Source organism: Vespa velutina, chromosome 22 (genome assembly GCF_912470025.1).
Source record: "Vespa velutina chromosome 22, iVesVel2.1, whole genome shotgun sequence".
NCBI lineage: Eukaryota > Metazoa > Arthropoda > Insecta > Hymenoptera > Vespidae > Vespa > Vespa velutina.
The window spans coordinates 3,224,533-3,242,415 of record NC_062209.1 but is presented as its reverse complement, the minus strand read 5'-3'; the positions used below and the strand labels follow the sequence as shown (position 1 = coordinate 3,242,415).

General features: G+C 30.0%; 4 protein-coding genes across 14 annotated transcripts in view; 2 read left to right on the top strand and 2 right to left on the bottom strand.

Annotated features, from left to right (window-relative positions):
• Window positions 1-195: 195 nt before the first annotated feature.
• On the bottom strand, window positions 196-16,676 carry LOC124956600 (etoposide-induced protein 2.4 homolog). 8 transcript variants are annotated; one of them, XM_047512636.1, is made up of 11 exons: window positions 16,309-16,676; window positions 15,987-16,206; window positions 15,030-15,519; window positions 14,760-14,778; window positions 14,501-14,677; window positions 9,004-13,404; window positions 8,279-8,458; window positions 8,042-8,185; window positions 7,785-7,934; window positions 4,704-7,650; window positions 4,528-4,595 (listed from the first exon to the last, which is right to left on the bottom strand). In XM_047512636.1, the coding sequence occupies exons 1-6, from the start codon at window positions 16,366-16,368 to the stop codon at window positions 13,249-13,251; spliced, it is 1,122 nt and encodes a 373-aa protein (XP_047368592.1). In that variant the 5' UTR covers window positions 16,369-16,676; the 3' UTR covers window positions 4,528-4,595; window positions 4,704-7,650; window positions 7,785-7,934; window positions 8,042-8,185; window positions 8,279-8,458; window positions 9,004-13,248. The 8 variants fall into 8 exon arrangements, with proteins under 8 accessions (XP_047368598.1, XP_047368599.1, XP_047368600.1 ...); XM_047512637.1 differs by having other exon boundaries at window positions 4,528-4,592; XM_047512639.1 differs by lacking the exon at window positions 14,760-14,778 and having other exon boundaries at window positions 15,030-15,149; window positions 15,221-15,519.
• Window positions 5,011-8,308, top strand: LOC124956608. 2 transcript variants are annotated; one of them, XM_047512661.1, is made up of 6 exons: window positions 5,011-5,350; window positions 6,028-6,185; window positions 6,264-6,390; window positions 6,462-6,526; window positions 6,615-6,723; window positions 6,843-8,308. In XM_047512661.1, the coding sequence occupies exons 1-6, from the start codon at window positions 5,287-5,289 to the stop codon at window positions 7,067-7,069; spliced, it is 750 nt and encodes a 249-aa protein (XP_047368617.1). In that variant the 5' UTR covers window positions 5,011-5,286; the 3' UTR covers window positions 7,070-8,308. The 2 variants fall into 2 exon arrangements, with proteins under 2 accessions (XP_047368617.1, XP_047368618.1); XM_047512662.1 differs by having other exon boundaries at window positions 5,011-5,602.
• LOC124956607 (transmembrane protein 272-like) lies at window positions 9,074-13,177 on the top strand. Of its 2 annotated transcripts, none has more exons than XM_047512659.1 (5): window positions 9,074-9,490; window positions 9,921-10,129; window positions 10,232-10,342; window positions 10,429-10,692; window positions 10,785-13,177. In XM_047512659.1, the coding sequence occupies exons 2-5, from the start codon at window positions 9,928-9,930 to the stop codon at window positions 10,979-10,981; spliced, it is 774 nt and encodes a 257-aa protein (XP_047368615.1). In that variant the 5' UTR covers window positions 9,074-9,490; window positions 9,921-9,927; the 3' UTR covers window positions 10,982-13,177. The 2 variants fall into 2 exon arrangements, with proteins under 2 accessions (XP_047368615.1, XP_047368614.1); XM_047512658.1 differs by having other exon boundaries at window positions 9,822-10,129.
• A 132-nt stretch (window positions 16,677-16,808) lies between the features above and the next one.
• Window positions 16,809-17,883, bottom strand: part of LOC124956603 (RNA-binding protein 42) — an 8,760-nt gene continuing 7,685 nt past the window's right edge. For both annotated transcript variants that reach the window (XM_047512652.1, XM_047512653.1), the window contains one exon: window positions 16,809-17,180. In XM_047512652.1, the coding sequence (XP_047368608.1) occupies window positions 17,056-17,180 (125 nt within the window). In that variant the 3' untranslated portion in view covers window positions 16,809-17,055. The remainder of the gene's footprint in view (window positions 17,181-17,883) is intronic.

The window sequence follows — 17,883 nt, the reverse complement described above, 5'->3', positions numbered from 1 at the left end:
ATGACTGAATATTCTTATATCTCTGACACATTAATAATTCATAATTGTACAATACTTTCTCTACTTTATCTCGTTGCAATGCAATCTTTCTTTATTTGTAATTAATAGATTTATATTCTTATAGGAATGCACTTTGTGACACACAGACAATGTTAAAATATAAATAAATTTGATACATTCTATTTCAAAAATAAATTAAAAGTATTTATGCAAGATCCTAGTTTATTCACAGGCCATTTGAATTTCACAAAATTTATTCCAATGATAATACACATTGCATATATCACTTGGTATAAGATAATTACTAACTTAAAGTACTAAATTTAATTATTTTTTTCACGATCGAATAACTATAGAAAAAGTATAAAATGTTAGCTACCATTTCTATCTTATTTAGATATCATACAATTATATTATGTGCATCAAGTGTAAAAATCTTGTAAATAATTACCAAATTTCTAGGACAATTATATTATCATTTCTTCTTACCTTAACAGGGAGTAATGCATTATATAAATTAATATGTTATTAATAAATTTTATTAATAACATTTGATAATTTTGTGACAAGCACAATACGAGTTTACCCATTTTATAAATTGATATCTCTATATTTATTACAATAAGATATTGTATCAATAAGATCAACTTAAGTTCGACATAACTTATCCTCAATTCTTATAAATAATTTATATATGCTAAAGTACCGATCACTTTATACAGAAAACAAAAAGTGCATTTTAAGGCTGTTCACTTCATTCTGTTCAAAGCATGTGTAACTTCAGCGACAGATATAGACAAAATATGAACTAATGTTGTTTCTAACGTGCGTCTATCGTATCGGTGTATAAACTTGTTGATTATTCCCCTCTCACGCGTATCATAAAAATTGGTTTCGTGTAACTAGAGTAAATAATTTAGTATACTGTGAACTCACACTTTTCAGTCTCTCATATGTATATCTTTCTTTGATGGTAGCTGCGACTTCCAATGATCCGTGCTATTGTAGATACGAAGTCGGTACGCATTTGTTTTACAATAAATGCATATCAAATAATAAATATAATTGATACATATAAAAATTAATACATAAATTTTTGACAAAAATAAAAATTTGTCGAATATTTTCTTAAAAATAATTAGTGAATATTTATATATATATATTATATTATTTTAATACAAAATTAAAACACGAGTACATTTCCCCACTACCTAGAATTTCCAGCACTTTTTTTTACGTGTTCCTCCTGTAGAACTAGTCCACTTCATATTACTTTGACTATTACTATTATTAATAAAAATAACAATAATAATTTAATATAATATAATAATATATAATAAAAATATACTTAAATATTATTTATATAGATCTAGATATTGTTTAATATATTTTATATTATAATAGTAAAGACAATTAGCTTAGACTGATCGTGAGTTAAACAGTGTGAAAACAAATGCATATAGATACATTTTCCTTCTTCTGTTATTATAAATTATCACAATCATATTTATCATACAATATAAGTACATTCTTCTGTTTCTTATTATTATTACTGTTTTTACTACTATACTATTACATTACATATTATTATTATAGTAATAGTAATAGTAATAATATGAATTCATATAGAGGAAACCATAACAAAATAATGCTGGGAGAAAAATCTTGTAAGTAATTTGGAAACGAACTGGTACTTTAATCTTTATTAAAAATATGATAAATATCGATAAATTACTTCATATGCATTTGTCATCGAACAACATTATACTGCTACTACGTCCTATCTAGGCACAGATCATCGCGAAATTCACGTCAGCCATCAGTGGAGCAAATAAATATAAGATATAGGATAATAAAAATTTAATATCAAATAAGATAAAAAAAGTAAATTAGTTCATCATTAAAATTAATACGAATTTATATATTGATACAATAAAGAAAGAAAAAAAAAACCGATTTCATTTAGCCTCGTAAACCTACGATTTTTGTATTACGAATTTTGATGTTTGCTAATGTGTTACATATTGCTTGTAGAACCTTCGTCTTTCTAGTTTATAAAATTTAAGAGAAATTGCAAATTTTTCCAATATTTAAGAATATTTTAGAATCTCAGATTCTTTGACAAAACGATTTACTTTTGTCATAAAAAAAATCATCTGACCAAAATTCATTAAAATGGCCAAATGAGTTTCCGTAGCTTCTCCGTACGAGCATCATGAAATGTATTTCTTTGCGTTTGGAAATGTTCAAAAAATCTGAGCATCAACTATTCTTTTTTTTGCATACAATCAAGCAGTCAATCGCTATTTCAGAGATATCAAACATACACCATTCAAGCGTATATAACTATTCTTTTGTCGCAAATTTCATGGGACACTACAATATCAAACCTTTTGTTTGAGAAAAATGTCGAAAAGAGCATTTATGCTATCAATGAGAACAGAAGTAATTCTTGACCATTTTTAATGGACATGGTTTCATTTTAAAGACGAAAGTTTAATCTATGGCGTATTGATTTCAAATTTTTGAAAAAGGTTTTTATTTCTGCTTAAACTATTCATGAAAAATACCATTTTTAACACAATTTTTTTTTCAAAGAAAATAAAGCTTTTTCAAAATTCAGACTGGGAATAGCGCCGTAGATTAAATCTTCGTTTTTAAAATAAGACCTTGTTTAGTAATACCAGTCAAGAATTACATGCCTGTTTTCATTGATGGCATGAACCATTAAAAAAGCAGGAGTAGTGAACAGTCTTAAATAATGTCTGCAAAAAAGCATCAAAAGTTAAAAAATCAAATCACAATTGTATATTTAATCCAGAAAAAACACTAGAATTTATATCTTTTCTCGATCGTCACCGCCTATTAGCCGGTCCAATAGTTTTATTAAAAAGAGTATTGGCAATGGCAATTACTGGAGAGAACAGTTTTAATGGACAATCACTGAAATGCATTATTATTCATAAATTAGATAAAAATTTATATATAATAGTAATAATATGCAAGTGTAAAAGTGAAAAAAGGACATACCAAACTCCAGTTACAGGTTCTGCTTCATTTCCACTTACAATAAAAAGTGGAAATAATATAGAAAAAACACAGCCACTATGAAAGAACAAAAAAATATTTTCATATAATAAAATAATAGACCAATGATTATTTCTTTTCTTTTTTTTTTTTTTTTTTTTTTTTTTTTTTTACCTTATCACATATGAATTAGGCAGTTGAGTAAGTACTGCTAATGGTAACCCAAAGCCCACAAAATATGGCCAATTGCCTTCGATAAAAGTCAGTCGTCTATGCAATTCCCATCCCATATTGAACCACTTGTATTCAAAGGCATAAAGAGCATATAAAAGGCACATATGTACAAGGGCAAGTATATCACCTAGCGGAGGTAATGGTACTTTGGATACTAGCATTCCTTGCCCCAAAAAAAGAGCTTGCACTAATATACTGAAAAGAGTGTCTGCTACCAATTTGCTTACACTGGATAGAAGTAATGGCCTTCCTTGTCTATATCTATAAGCACTATCTGCTATATCCTATATCAATAATAGTAATAGAATATATAAAATGAATGCTCATAATTGTCAATGAAATTGATCTAAAGAACTCATCCATACCTGAAACCATAAACTGTTGACTATGCGGCTGAGTAAAAAAAGTGGTAACACCCACACAGTTCCAAAAGTAAGAGACAAAAATGGTTTTGTCCAAGACCATACTGTCACCCCCATACCAGGCGAATGACCAAATATAATTGTCAATAAGTACTTAAGGAACGGAAGAAGTCCGCATTCAAAAATTAAAATACTCGCCCAAAAAACACCACCGTTTAGGGCGCAACATTGAATTGTTCGTTTTAACACTTTGGACTCTCTGGAATGTATAGATTTATGAACTGCAATCTTTTCTTAATTCAATAAGTTACATTTGGAGCATTGATTTGTCATAAGTTTCACTTGTTATTCTTTTAATATAATCCAAATCTTTTAATATCGCAGTATACAACTATATAAATATAATGACATACCTTTGTTGATTACAATGCTTTGCAGGACTATGTACAGAAGCATCTTTTTTATGTGTTTCTGTTCTTGAAGGTGGTCTACTACTCAATTTATCATTAATTTGTTTATCCATATAAAAGAGAACAATTGCACCTTTTAAACTATCTGCAAATCCTTTGCAGATCGCATGTATTATCCCCTAAAGTTTTTTTTTTTTTTTTTTACTATATAAACACAGAGCGATACTTCTTAAATCTAATTTAATAATGAATTTCTTATTTTAATTCAAACAAAACAAAGAGCATGATAAATGATAAAGCATACCAATAACATCCCTTGAAAAAAATAAAAATTGTCATAGAATTTTATAGGTTAATATAAGATTTGTTTGGATATGATGAACGCATTTCAATTTAAATACATATTTCTAAAACAAAGCAAATGCATAACAAAGATGCACGAGGTTAGAAGGCAAAAAATGATTAAATGAATTAATATGTGGACTATTACTCACAATCACGTTATCCATATCTTATGCTGATGTTTGGATTAATCTATGCTCCAAGTGTAAAGAGCGATCTGCTAAAATAACATTTTGCGTATAATATTTCTGTTTCGATATGATAATGGGTTGGAAAAAAAACAACCATATAATAAATGCAAGGACAAGTTAGTAACTATATTACTTACACGGATGACATGAGTACTAAATTATTCGTGTTTTTAACGATAAATGTATTACGAATTTCCATCATAACCGGACGTTAAAGACGTTTATAAAGCTACACTCTTAAGCGACCTTTCCGATCAAAAGTGACAAATTTGCATAAGAACTTTTTTTCGAAAAACAATTGCAACAACGCATCAATCTACAATGAAGTTTTAGTCGTTACTAGTGATGGTTAGAGGTCGCGCGATTCAATAGGTTTAAAGATCACGGCTGTCTCTTGCATTTTATAATACGATCTTTTTCTTTTTTTTTTATTTTTTTTTTTTTTTTTTTTTTTTTGTAGAAAAGGAAAAGAGAAAAAATAATTTGGATGAAAGAATGATTGATAAAAAAACGTGGATACCGTTATCTTAATTATGAGCGCGCAATTTTTAATGATCGCTTACTTCATTGCATTACCTATTGAATCAATAAATCGAACGAAATTATATCGTAAGATAATAAAAAGAAAAAGAAAAGAAAAATCGAATTTCATTGATATAAACATTGTAACAGTGAAGTTTTTGAAGAAACATATTTTCCATATAAGGATGCCTGGCATTTATGCGCATTAAGGCAAAAATGCGCATTACCTTTTGTTCGAAGCGTTTTGACTTCAACGACACAGGTATGGAGAAAGCATGAATTACGAATAGAAGCGGGGAAGTTATCCCCACTATGCGTCTATCGTATCGATGTATAAACTTGTGTTGGTTATTCCCCTCTTACGCATACATAACAATTGGTTTCATGTGGATAGAGTAAATATACAGTTTTGGTAGACTGTGAACTCTCACACTTTTCAGTCTCTCATGTATGTAAAGTTCATTGAATCGATTCCATCATCACGATCATCGTACAAATATTAGTCCAATGAAACGTAAGATTTAATTACAAATACTAAACTAAAACTTAATTTCAAGAGATAAGCATTTAAATGTGATAGACTTTTATTAATTTTTTGCGGTAACCTTATTATATATATTCATTAGGCTACATAATATTTATTTACGTTGAAAATAAATCTTGCAAAGTTTCACACAGCTTAAGCTTTCGAACATTTCTATAGATTGTTCTACCTATACACGTTTCAAGATATTTCATCTCTCCTATTCTCCTTGCTCTTATTAAAATAGAAAATAGGTTACGCAACTGCATAGATTTATAGAAAGGAAGGTAGAATATCACTTCGTTAATGTAAATTTATGAATTTATCGAAACATTATATATAAATTTGTTTTCTTTCTTCAATAAAAACTTATGATTATATAACATCAATTTTATAAAATGTCATTAATTTTTCAGGCAATAATCATTACGAAAAGATATCAACGAGAAATAGATCGATTAATGCACGAAAGTACAATATTGGCAAATTACGTTTACCATTGGCCGACGTTCAAGAAATTACCGAATACGAAGATTCCACGGATGATAATTTTACTTTAACAAATAAATCGAAAGTACAAAAGAAACGCTTCCTTTTTTAATAAATTCTACGTCGATGTGTAAAAGTCACTTAATCTTTTATGAATCCTTAGGAGGCTCCATTCAAAAATAATAAACTTGGATGGAATAAAAATTCAACTGGAGAAAAGTTATTCAAGAAAAAAGCTAAGAAAAATCAAATAATTAGGAAGGAAGATTCATCTGCATATTCGACCGATAGTGAGATTCTATCCTATCTCGTTTTCGAGATATTCTTTTTAATTAATGTATATATTTATATTATATTATAGGTCTATCTAGCGCAAAATTGCCTGTACGTTTACGTGGTGGTACGGATTTTTTTCGATCTTCTTTGGTAAGCCAATGATCGTTGTGAAGAAATATACACATATATGCAAAAATATTGTTACGTCAATATTGTTACGTCATTGTATGCATCACAGAAAACAAAAGGAGTTATCGACAATAATAAAAATCATATCTTACGTTCGAGAAATACTCAGAAACCAATTATACCAAGAAAACAAAGTGAATTAAATTATCATAATCTGCGTAAGATTTAACATTATATTAACGAGATTGATTATAAAAATCACAAACAATTTTTTAATAATAAAATTCATTCATTAAAATATAATTAATAATAAAACGATTTTTTCATACATACACAGAGGAATCTGACAATGGCAAAGAAAAGAATACATTACCAACAAAGTTATCAAGTTTCCAGGAAAAAAAACAAAGTATTCAACAAGCAAAGACTTTGAAAAACGTCAGTAAACTGACCGTTCTTCTTTTATATCTTCACTTTTTACTATCGTATTATTTATCTTTTTCTAAAAGTCAACGCTTTGAAGAAATGTTCGAAATGTGTGAAACAGAGACTAGATACGAATAAATGATCGTGTCGTTAAACGATCGTAAATGATAGAAATAAATATAGAAAGGAGGCATGGATTAGTTAAATTCCAAATGCAAGTTTGTCGAACAAATAAATGATCAATTTATTTATTTGGAAAAAAAAAAAAAAAAGATTCATTTAGGATAAAGAACTTATGTCAAAGCATATAAGAATGAATCAGGATTTGGATCTTGAGAAATATGATAAATGAGACAATTAAAAATTAATCTTGCAACAAAATATAATATAATAAGTAAATAATTACATAATAAAATGAAGCACCCTATACAGATACAATTAAAGTGTTATTATGCGTCTCTTTTTTTATAAGTAATAAAACAATTTTACCTCAAATTTAATTTTTCAACTTTCATTTGGAATAATTAACACCGCTATATATTATGACAATTTTGTCTAACATTAAAAAAAAATGATGATTATACACTGTACTATTCGAGTTTAGCCTCACAAGTTACACGGAGAAACAAATTTGATCCTTCTAATGCCTCGAGAATAACTGTAAAAATTCCTTCACCTCCATCAGCTTGTATTTGAAAATCATCCGAGTTATAAGTACCCTATTGAAAATTTCAATCAAATTGTATTCCATGAATAATTAAATGTTTGCTTGGTTAAATAATTATAATGGAAACGAAAGTAAATGGTTTAAAAATTATTTATCATTTCGATTGATTTAGTGGTCGCTACTTACGGGATTTATTGGACAATTTCCTTTATTAAATTGCGGCTCACTGAACGATTCGAAATAAGGTTTAAACATATCCGCGGAATTCATATTACAAAAATCGATATTTTGTTCCATCACTGAATCGCCATCTTCATCGTTTATTTGCAAGTGTACCTAGAGTGAAATTCAATTTGATCATTATTAATTCGCAAACAAAAATTGACGAATTCCAAATAAATGTTTATATCAATATATATATATATATATATATCAATGAATACCGTAATAAAACTCGGATTTATTTCTTCTTTGATTTCAATTATTGAGCCTTTTATCGTATTGCCGGAGGCATTTATATCTCCCATCGATATGGCTCCTGGTGCTATGTCTTCTTTCTTACATGACAATATTTGTAGTTCTCCTACCTGGAAATATGATTAAAAATTCTTCGATCCATATGGATTTATCTAAAAGAATGTATGTATTGGATTTATATACAAAAAAAAAGAATAACTCACAACATAATATGGAAGTAAGAGAGCGCATAACGCCGACACAAAAAATGTAACGGTCGATGAATACATTTCAATAATTATTTATTTTTCGAATAACACTTTTAACTTTGTCGATTACTACGAACTTCTCATGCTCATTTTGAAATCCTTTTTATAGTCATATTTGGATGTGCGTGTATACTACTGTAGGATGATTCAACGATATCTTAATCTAAGTATGAATCTTTTTTATTCATTAGTATATTTTTATATATTGACATTGTATATTGAAATACTAGAAGCGTGGGAACAGGAAGGAAGGAATGAAACAATAGATGAATTTAATTGTTTTCCAAAAGTATGTTTATATTATCATGATTCTTTTGCTTTGTCAACTCGTCAAAGGGATTTCACGCTAACTCTTACGAGAATCTAAGAATAATACTTGTGTAATTTTATGTTACACGTTGTTTATGACGTTACCTGTTATCGAACGATGATCGAGGAAGAATGAACAACGTGATGATCAATTATATTACATATTAAAACGATGCGTGACGCTTATTCTTCTTTTTTTTTTTTTTTGTTTTCGTTTCGATAACAAAAAATAAAAAAGAAATAAAGATATACCGTTGGTTCGTGAGAAATAAAATTTGATAGATATCAAAGTTAAAATCGATTGGATATACGCATTAACATATTTGACGTCTTGAGAAACATTGTTTCGAACATTTTAATTTTATTCTTACCATGATATGATTTCTATCGATATCGCATCGAGAAGCATGTTCTTTATCGAAAATATCGATAACTCGATGTACTGTTTTAAGTTCGATTCGTGCACCGCACATGGTCCGTCATGGCGCAAACTTAAGTTACCGGAGAGTCAATGTTATCGTTAGAAAATAATAATCTCGTGCCGAAGTTAATAAGGGAAAACGAAGACATTACGCTCTTATTCTTGAGCGACTCGAATAGAAGAAAGATCGAACCGAACAGATGTAGATGTCAGAATTTGCAATGTGATTGTTTCGCCTCGGTTCAAAGCGGGGGTGTGACAATTTTTAAGGGCAATCTCGAAAGATAGTTTTCTTTTTCAAATCTGTATTAGATCTTTTAAATAGTATTGTTGTTGGTTGTGCCTTTTATAACTTTACCGAAAATCGTATTCTCATTGTTTTTTTTTCCCCCTCCTACGTCTCTTCCTGCGCTTTTTTCGGGAATAGCAATTATCGCGTACGTATAAGAAAACTTTAATAACTCTTTATTTTATTTTTATATTGAAAATTCATTTGTCACTTTAATTGTTACAATTTTTTTTTTTTTTTTTTTTTCCCCTTTCATTCTTGTAAAGTACGTATTAAATTTGACAATGTCAATGTCATTTTTCTGATACTAGTTATTATATCGAACGATCGAGCAGATTTTTCATTAATTTAAAGCTCGTTTAATTGTTTCCACGTCACATGCACATTATTATGTTTTCTTTAATATTGCATACGCATGTTGAAAACTAAATAATAAATTAAAACATAGATATCAATATATCGAATCTCTTTGCTTATAGGTTATACAAGCATTTGTTGTTATATGTCTCTAATATAACCAAGTCCTTAAATATTTTTAATGCAAAATATATGTGTTGGAATCACGCATCAAACATTAGGATAGAAATGCCGTTGAGTCCAACGAATCATAATATATCTACCGACACTACAGAAAGTGTAAATCCTGGTACATCTGTTCATGTGACATCAACTTGCTGTACTCCACCTCCATCATATCATAACATTAATTTACCTCTTGGACATCATTCTACATTACCTAGTGATCGTGGTGCACCGCCTTCTTATGAAGAAGCCATAGATCCCAATGGTGCGTACAACTAAATGCAATTTTTGTTGCATAAAAAAATCTCAATATTTATGTGATCATTCATTGAGACAAACATAAATGATAATCAGACTTTTGTTTCAGCACCTCCTCCTTCATATGATTCATTATTTGGTCGGATGAGGGAGGCGCATAAAGTCTCCAAAGGTGTATTTGATTTCTTAAAAAATATAATCGTTCTTCTTGTGGGTACAAGTAGGTGATAAATTGTTTTCGCCTTAGTAATGGACCTTTAATAAGTTCTTTATCTTGGACAATATATACTATTCACTTTGTTCCAGTTGGATGCACTATTATTCTCGGTGTGACAATCGTAGTTCCAATATGCATGATGATCATTGGAGCATTGTACCTTTACGACTGTCCACAGGGTGAATACATACCCGTTTATTTATTAGTAGGTGGAGGATTTGGTGTATTTAAACAATTATTACATTTATCTGCACGTGTAAGACAGCGACAAGAAGAAAGAGATGAAGAAAGGATTAGACAGTCGCCAACACAAACATTGATCAATTGCTTCATGCTGGGCTGGTTTATCATTGGTAGGCAAGTTTATTGAAATCTTCAACCGTGTATTGTACTAAGCCAATTTTAACAGTGTCATATCATTGTTGAATTTCTTATCATTTAATAGGTTCCATGTGGGTATATAAGGAATACGAACCAAATTATGATCCATCCCTTGGCAAATATTGCAACAAAACTTTATATTTATTTGCCTTTTGGTTGATAACCTCTGTCTATATATGTCTGGGTGTTATAACAGCCGGTCTTTGCAGTATTTCTGTAGCCAGTATTGCGTTCCAAAGGCCACCGCCTGATCTTATGTAAGAAATATTAATAATTTCAAAAGAAACGAAGAATTGTTAAATTTTTTGGCATTTTGGGAGCAAAAAAATGAGAGTGCACACAGGAAGACATCTGTTGACGGAAGTCACTCAATATTGGGGCACAAAAAATTCGTCCACGTTTATGTACCTGAGATACTTAAACGACAACTTATGCACAGATTATTTGCGCGTTAGAAATATCACTAAATACTTGCACTTCTCGGACTATGATGAATTGGAGGTTGGTTATGAAAAAGTTCTCAATATTATCAATACATTAATTATAAATACTCATATTCATTGTATTTCTAATTTATAATTTGTTTACAAATCTTTAATCGATAATGGTGTAAAAGATATACGTACTCCTAATTTGCCAGTGGCTGATCGATTTATGCAAGAAAAGAAAAAAACGCTTTAATCACTTTAGGTTGTGGATATTTCGTGATAAACACGGATCTTAATCTTGTGCCAAGAGAAAGCAAGATCGTAGGGAAAAGTATTTTGTTACTGCAGTGTAGTATTGAATACAGGAAAAAAGGTGAATACGATAATCGTATTTGAATTAAAGCGTAAAAGTGATATCTACGATCTCGCGTTACGTCTCGCATATGCTTCGACTTGAAATATTCGATCTCTTACGTCCCTAATACACTTTATTAGCATTAAAAATGCCCTATTGATAACACTATTACAATCTTTTCAACGACAAACGGTAGCTGTTCTTAAATGATCATAAGATAATTATAAAAGAACAAAGATCTTCACTTAGGCGTGACACGACTTATTACTTACGGTAAAAAAGACTGCGATATTTCGCGTTAACTTTATATTCTTTTGCCCTCTCCTCCGTCCTTTAAACCTTTAGCGACCTCCATTGGGCCTTCATCGTCAATGCAGTCAGATGTAATCTGTACAGCGACCTTTATCCTATAATCTATACCGCTTCAAGATTTCAAATTTTCTAAATTAAGATATTGGTATAAAATAAGTTTTATCGATATCTCGAAACATAAGACAATTATAAAGCCAATAATTATTGATACCGTACGATTTTGGAAATAAATACGGTATATCAAATTGGTATTTAGGCATAGTGGAGGAACCATTAATTTAAGAATAATGTATTATAGGCATATAACGTTATAACATCTCTTCCACTTTCATACATCTTTAGCTACTTTGTCTTCCTATTAAATAAGTTATAAAATTAATTATCCTGGAGAAAAAGAAAAAATGTAATCTCATTACTATGTCGATTGACTAAAACACGTGCTTGCGAATGAACATTGAACAAGCTTGTGCTTTTTATTGTATAATTAAGTGTATCTTCGGCATAAAAAACTTAATGTTGGATGAAGCTGGCTAAATTTGTACATACATAACAATGTGATTTGAACGCACGCTAATACGAACGAGTATATTACTCGCATTGCATTTATTGCTAATTATAACTTTACACTATTATCCTGGTAAACATATATTTTATGCGAAAACAGTGTGTATCTGTAAAAATGATCCCTATTATATCGTGCATTATAAGCACTTACTCACATTTCTTATTATAATTTCCTAAATAAACGGCTTAAAATTAACCGTTCGTATTATCCTTTCAGCGCGTTGTTACTTTATAATGCGTTATTTGCAATGCCGAAGTTCATTGATCTGGTTTTTCTTATTCCTTTACGTTCGTAATCGTAAAAACGTAAGCTAATATATTTTCATAAAATAATTGTATAATTTCAGGGAATTTCTTTTTCACCATAAAGATAATACTTATGAGATCAAACGCACCTAAATATATTATGCTATACTCACATGTATTGCAAATATTTAAAATAGCTTTATATATTATACTGTAACAATTTATTATATTATGCTGCTACTATGTTATTATATTAACATTAATATGAAAAATATGATAACATATGATAAACATAATATAAGAAAAACAATGACAAAAAAAAAAAAAAGAAAACTAAATATTATCTTTGCCGTAATCAATCTATTTCGTACTATTCTTCGCTCATATCATACAAAATATTTCTAAATGTTACAAGCCATGTAGTATAGCACTACTTCGTAGTATAAATAATTCAAGGATTTGCCCGTAAGATCGAAAGAAAAAAAGAAAAAAAAAAAAAAACAAGGCAAACGAGAAACACTAAATAAAAATAACAATACGAACGAAGAAAAAGAAGAGAAGAAAAGTTATGGTCATGATACCATAGCATTTTAATACTTATATTTCGAAGAGCAAATGCATATTTATACATCTAGATGAGTAGTCAAATCGGATGGCCTTATTGGGAAACCTTCTGCATTTTCATACTCTTCTTCTTCATCGTAATGATATTTTAAATATTCCTCCGGTTCCATCCAAGGCTCGTCAGGACACTTGTCTGTCAAGGATTGCAACGATACCTGGAAAGAGATCAAAGAGTTCTGGAATAAGGAGTAAAGAAAATTGAGAAAGAGAACTCGTGTCTGGGAAGAGAAGAGGAAACTCGATTTTATCGCAGAAATATGCCGGATATACATTGAGTACATGTCGTAATGAACGATGGGTTAAAGCAAAATTGAAAGACGAGCGGAATACTCGACCCGGATATCGTGATTCTATTAATGAACATCGAAGTTGATAGTCTGGCAAAAAGGACGGAAATAGAAAGCCGGAAATTCTCGTTAATATGAGGACAATCGAATAAGGCTCGGACCATTACCGATAGCCGTACTTCCGCTTTTCGCGATTTCCAGACGCCGAAGAGAATAACACTACGAAACGAAACGAAGAAGAAATTGAATTTTATCGCGTGCCTTCTCGATATTAAATTAGCAATGAGACTCGTAACTTCTCCGGAAAGAGGTGTTCGATGTTAGATTAAATCAGACAGACTCGACTAATTCAAAGTAATATGTATGTACGTATGTATATATGTACGTATTATCGGTGGATCGATTTCGGTAGAGAAGTTTAATGAGAAATATAATTGTCAAACATTCGTCACTTTTACCTTACGATTTTCATTCAGCACGCATTATTTTTTTGTTTTTGTTTTGTTTTCTTTCTTTCATAGCACAACAAGGATTTAGAATAAGTCTATTTATAAATGTAGTAATAAAATAGGCGATTTTACGCGTCGATTTTTTTGCGTTGTTTTTAATATTTCAATTACAAACTACATAATATATGGAAGCTCTGATACATATGCATACGTTTATGAAATAAGTACAAAAAGGAAAACGAAGCGATCACGATAAAGATCGAAGATGACTTTAGGGAGGATCGTTAAATATTAAAGAAAGAGAAAACAAATATACACGTATATAATTTAAGCAGCACCTTTTTATGATACGCATCCGGTATTATATGCAATCTATTTTATAATATTAAAATGAAAATTATTACGCGATAAGTCAAGCATGCTTTCGTCCTTTTTAAAATAATAGCCATTGAATATTTAATATTAAAAAAAAAAAAAAAAGAAAAAAAAAATATTATTTCAAACGAATGAAATACCTCTTCCTGCAAAGGTACCGGTTCCGGTGGCAATAATTCGGAATTATATGGAGTGATGCAACGTGCACGCCATACAGGTAGAACACCTTTCTTTAATGGAACGGGCTCGAATGGTGTTTCTTCCGCAAGTTTATCTTCGATTGTTTCTTCATCCGTCCTTGCCTCTACGTCCATAGTCTGATCAAATATACATTTATTTGCGAATTAGCGTTCAACAAATATATACAGCAATTAATTCCATTAGTGTTATTAAGCTCACCTTATTAGAAAATTGATCTCTAAGAGAGAAGAACTATTTTATAAAAATTCCGTTCTTAACAAATAAAAATATTTTATTTTTAAATAATTTTATATATATATATATTTATATGTATATATATATACTAACATTTGGCAAATGCGGCACTTTCTTGTAATTTAATCTGATTTGATATTATACTTTATGTCATATAGAAAAAAAAAAAAAAAAAAAAAAAAAAAAAAAAAAAAAAAAAAAGAAAAAGAAATATTTTTTTTTCTATTGACCTACCGTATCAAGATCCCCAACTTCATCCTCCTCGGTTTGCTCGTAATTAGGATCTCGTAGGTGCACGTAATGTCCATGTTGCATGCAGGCATTTTCGAAGGTAAAACAACCACGTCCGTACGGCTGTTATAAGATAATTTTAGGAAAAAAAAAAAAAGGAGATTTACAGTATCGATTATATTCGCGTGCATTACCAAATTCAATTCCCAAAAGCCGTGATATCGATGACGAGGGTGAATGAGCTGACCGGGGCCTTGCATACGATCTTTGATCCAAGTACCCATAAATTTTGTCCCGGTTGCCGCGTAAAGATACGTTCCCAAACCATGACGAAGATTCTTTTTCCAGGAACCCTCGTAAACATCTTTATTCTCGTAAAAATACACGCCAAATCCATATTTAGTATCACGCTTCCAGTCGCCTATTGAACGATATTCTCCTTTTAGATCTTTATCATTTTCTTTCTTTCGTCCTTTATCTACCTTACGTAATACTAGTAAAAATAAGTTAAGATATTATAATTAGATATTTACATAATCCTTCAGATATCTTATAACTTATTGTTGGAATTTTAATTTTATAGTTTCTCGGGAAGTGTCGATGGTCACAAGTAATATAAATTGATTACTTAGAACTATGTATTATATTTAGCTATCACGAAGAAAAGTAAATTTACACATTTCTCTTCTTCGCATTTTTTCAATTTTTAATCAATTTGACGATACAACGACTAAATGTTAAAATATTCTTTTTTACGATATTATTGTACCTCTTATGTATAATAAATGATAAAGATATATATATATATATATATGCTGTGTTATTTGGATAAATTTTTTTTCGAGTTTCTAATGTACGAAACGAAAATAATTGTGTAGATACACGTGTTGGGTGTCAACCCACGTCCAAATAGCTTCTTTGAATCTGAATCGGATCCTATTTTCGTACATTCTTCCGTACCTTCGTATCGCGTTCCATCGGGGTACCAAAAAGTCCCTTGGCCATATTTAAGTCCCTGCCTCCATTCGCCGTCATATCGAGCACCATTCTTAAATACGTAGATTCCTTTGCCATTTCTTAGTCCTTCGCAATATCGGCCAATGTACATATCTCCATTGGGTAATAAAGCTTTTCCGAATCCATGACGATCGCCTTGTTCATTTCTTTCGCCTTCGTACAGCTAAAATTATAAACGCTCTACGTGTTTTCGTTTCAACTTTAAACGATAATATGTATATTTTATTTCGAAACCCATTAATCTATCAGAAAATAAAATACTTACACCGAGAGGATTCTCTTCCGCTTCTCCGTACTCACCAGGAATCGGTAGAGGTTCTGTCATTTTCACAGGCACGAAAAGTTATCAAAACCAGAATAAACGATTCCAATTTGTTTTTTCAAGAAAATTTACTAGATTACATTATCGACTGTCCGTCATCGTAGTAAATGCAATAACGAGGCACTTTACTTAGAAATAGAAAAAAAGAAGAAAAACGTTAGAAAAGCAAAAAAAAAAAGTATTCGTGAAGTTAAACTCCATTCGCTCTTTATGTTGCGTGGGCTTGAAAGCTTCTTTCCTTCGATTTGATTAACATCTTCGATCTACTTATTCCTATGTTTTATTTCGCGATCGCGTTTTTATTATTCGCAATAAGAAAAATTCATATTGTTCCTTCGTTTTTACAAAGGAAATCAAATAAAAAAAAAAAATGAGACCAAAACAGAACATTCTTAAGTATATTTTGTTGTTTGTTCGTGTTTATGTTTTTTTCTTTCTTTTAATACAGACATTAACGATGTTATTATAAACATAATTATACAATAAATTCATTCTTGTTATTCCTTGAATGTCATCCGCTTTAACATTGACGAATTCTCGACACAGCTGTATCTTCGATAATGTATAACTTTTCGATTGATTTTTGAATTACAATATCAAAGATTTAGTGTGGTCAATTGATTTACGGTTACGTTCTCATTATGATATTGTCAAATCGACCGAAATGAGAACGATAATGATTTTACCATGTCACCGACCGGTCAATAGACCAATCAAAGCTTGTTTCTCCTTTTCTTTCTTTCGCACTGTTTCCAAATTTCGCTGCTTCCACGAACTCTTCCGTAATTTTATCGGCCGAGATCCCACGTATCGTCCTAAAATAGGAGCAAGAAATTAATAAAAATATTATCATCCTAATCCTAAAATAATCGCGATACAATCATTCCTTTAAAATCGATATCAACCGACGAATAAAATAATATTTCTCATATGTGTATGTGTAAAATCATATATATATATATATATGATTTTAAATCTTAATGAAATCAATGAAAAAGAATATATAGATAATTGACTAGAAAGTTGAATAATGATAAATAAATAAATCGATGAAATTGTAATAGTACTTTATAAAATTCAAAATGTATTAAACGAACCTTGTTAATTGAATATCAAAAATTTAATTATGTAAAATCTAAACTACGAGTAATGAAATTTATTTTATGTAATAACACGTGTTCCAAGTGGCAATCGAAAAAGATAAGGAGTGAAAATGCTGAAATCAAATTCAATATATATTTAAGAAAACTCATCTGAATATTCAGAAGAAAATAGCCACGAAAGAAGAGAAATTTTTTGCAGCAACAGGTGATTACGACATGTTTCTTTCATATTTTTATACTTTGTCCTTTTCGTGATTTTCTCAATAGAAATCTGTTGTTCAAAAGTCTTTTAACGTACACGTATCAACATGTCAACGAGAATATCTTTGAAATGTTCTTTATTGACATACATTTTTGCATAATAATTTTTATCGTATATATTCTACTACCTATCTCTTATATTCTTTCAAAGTTA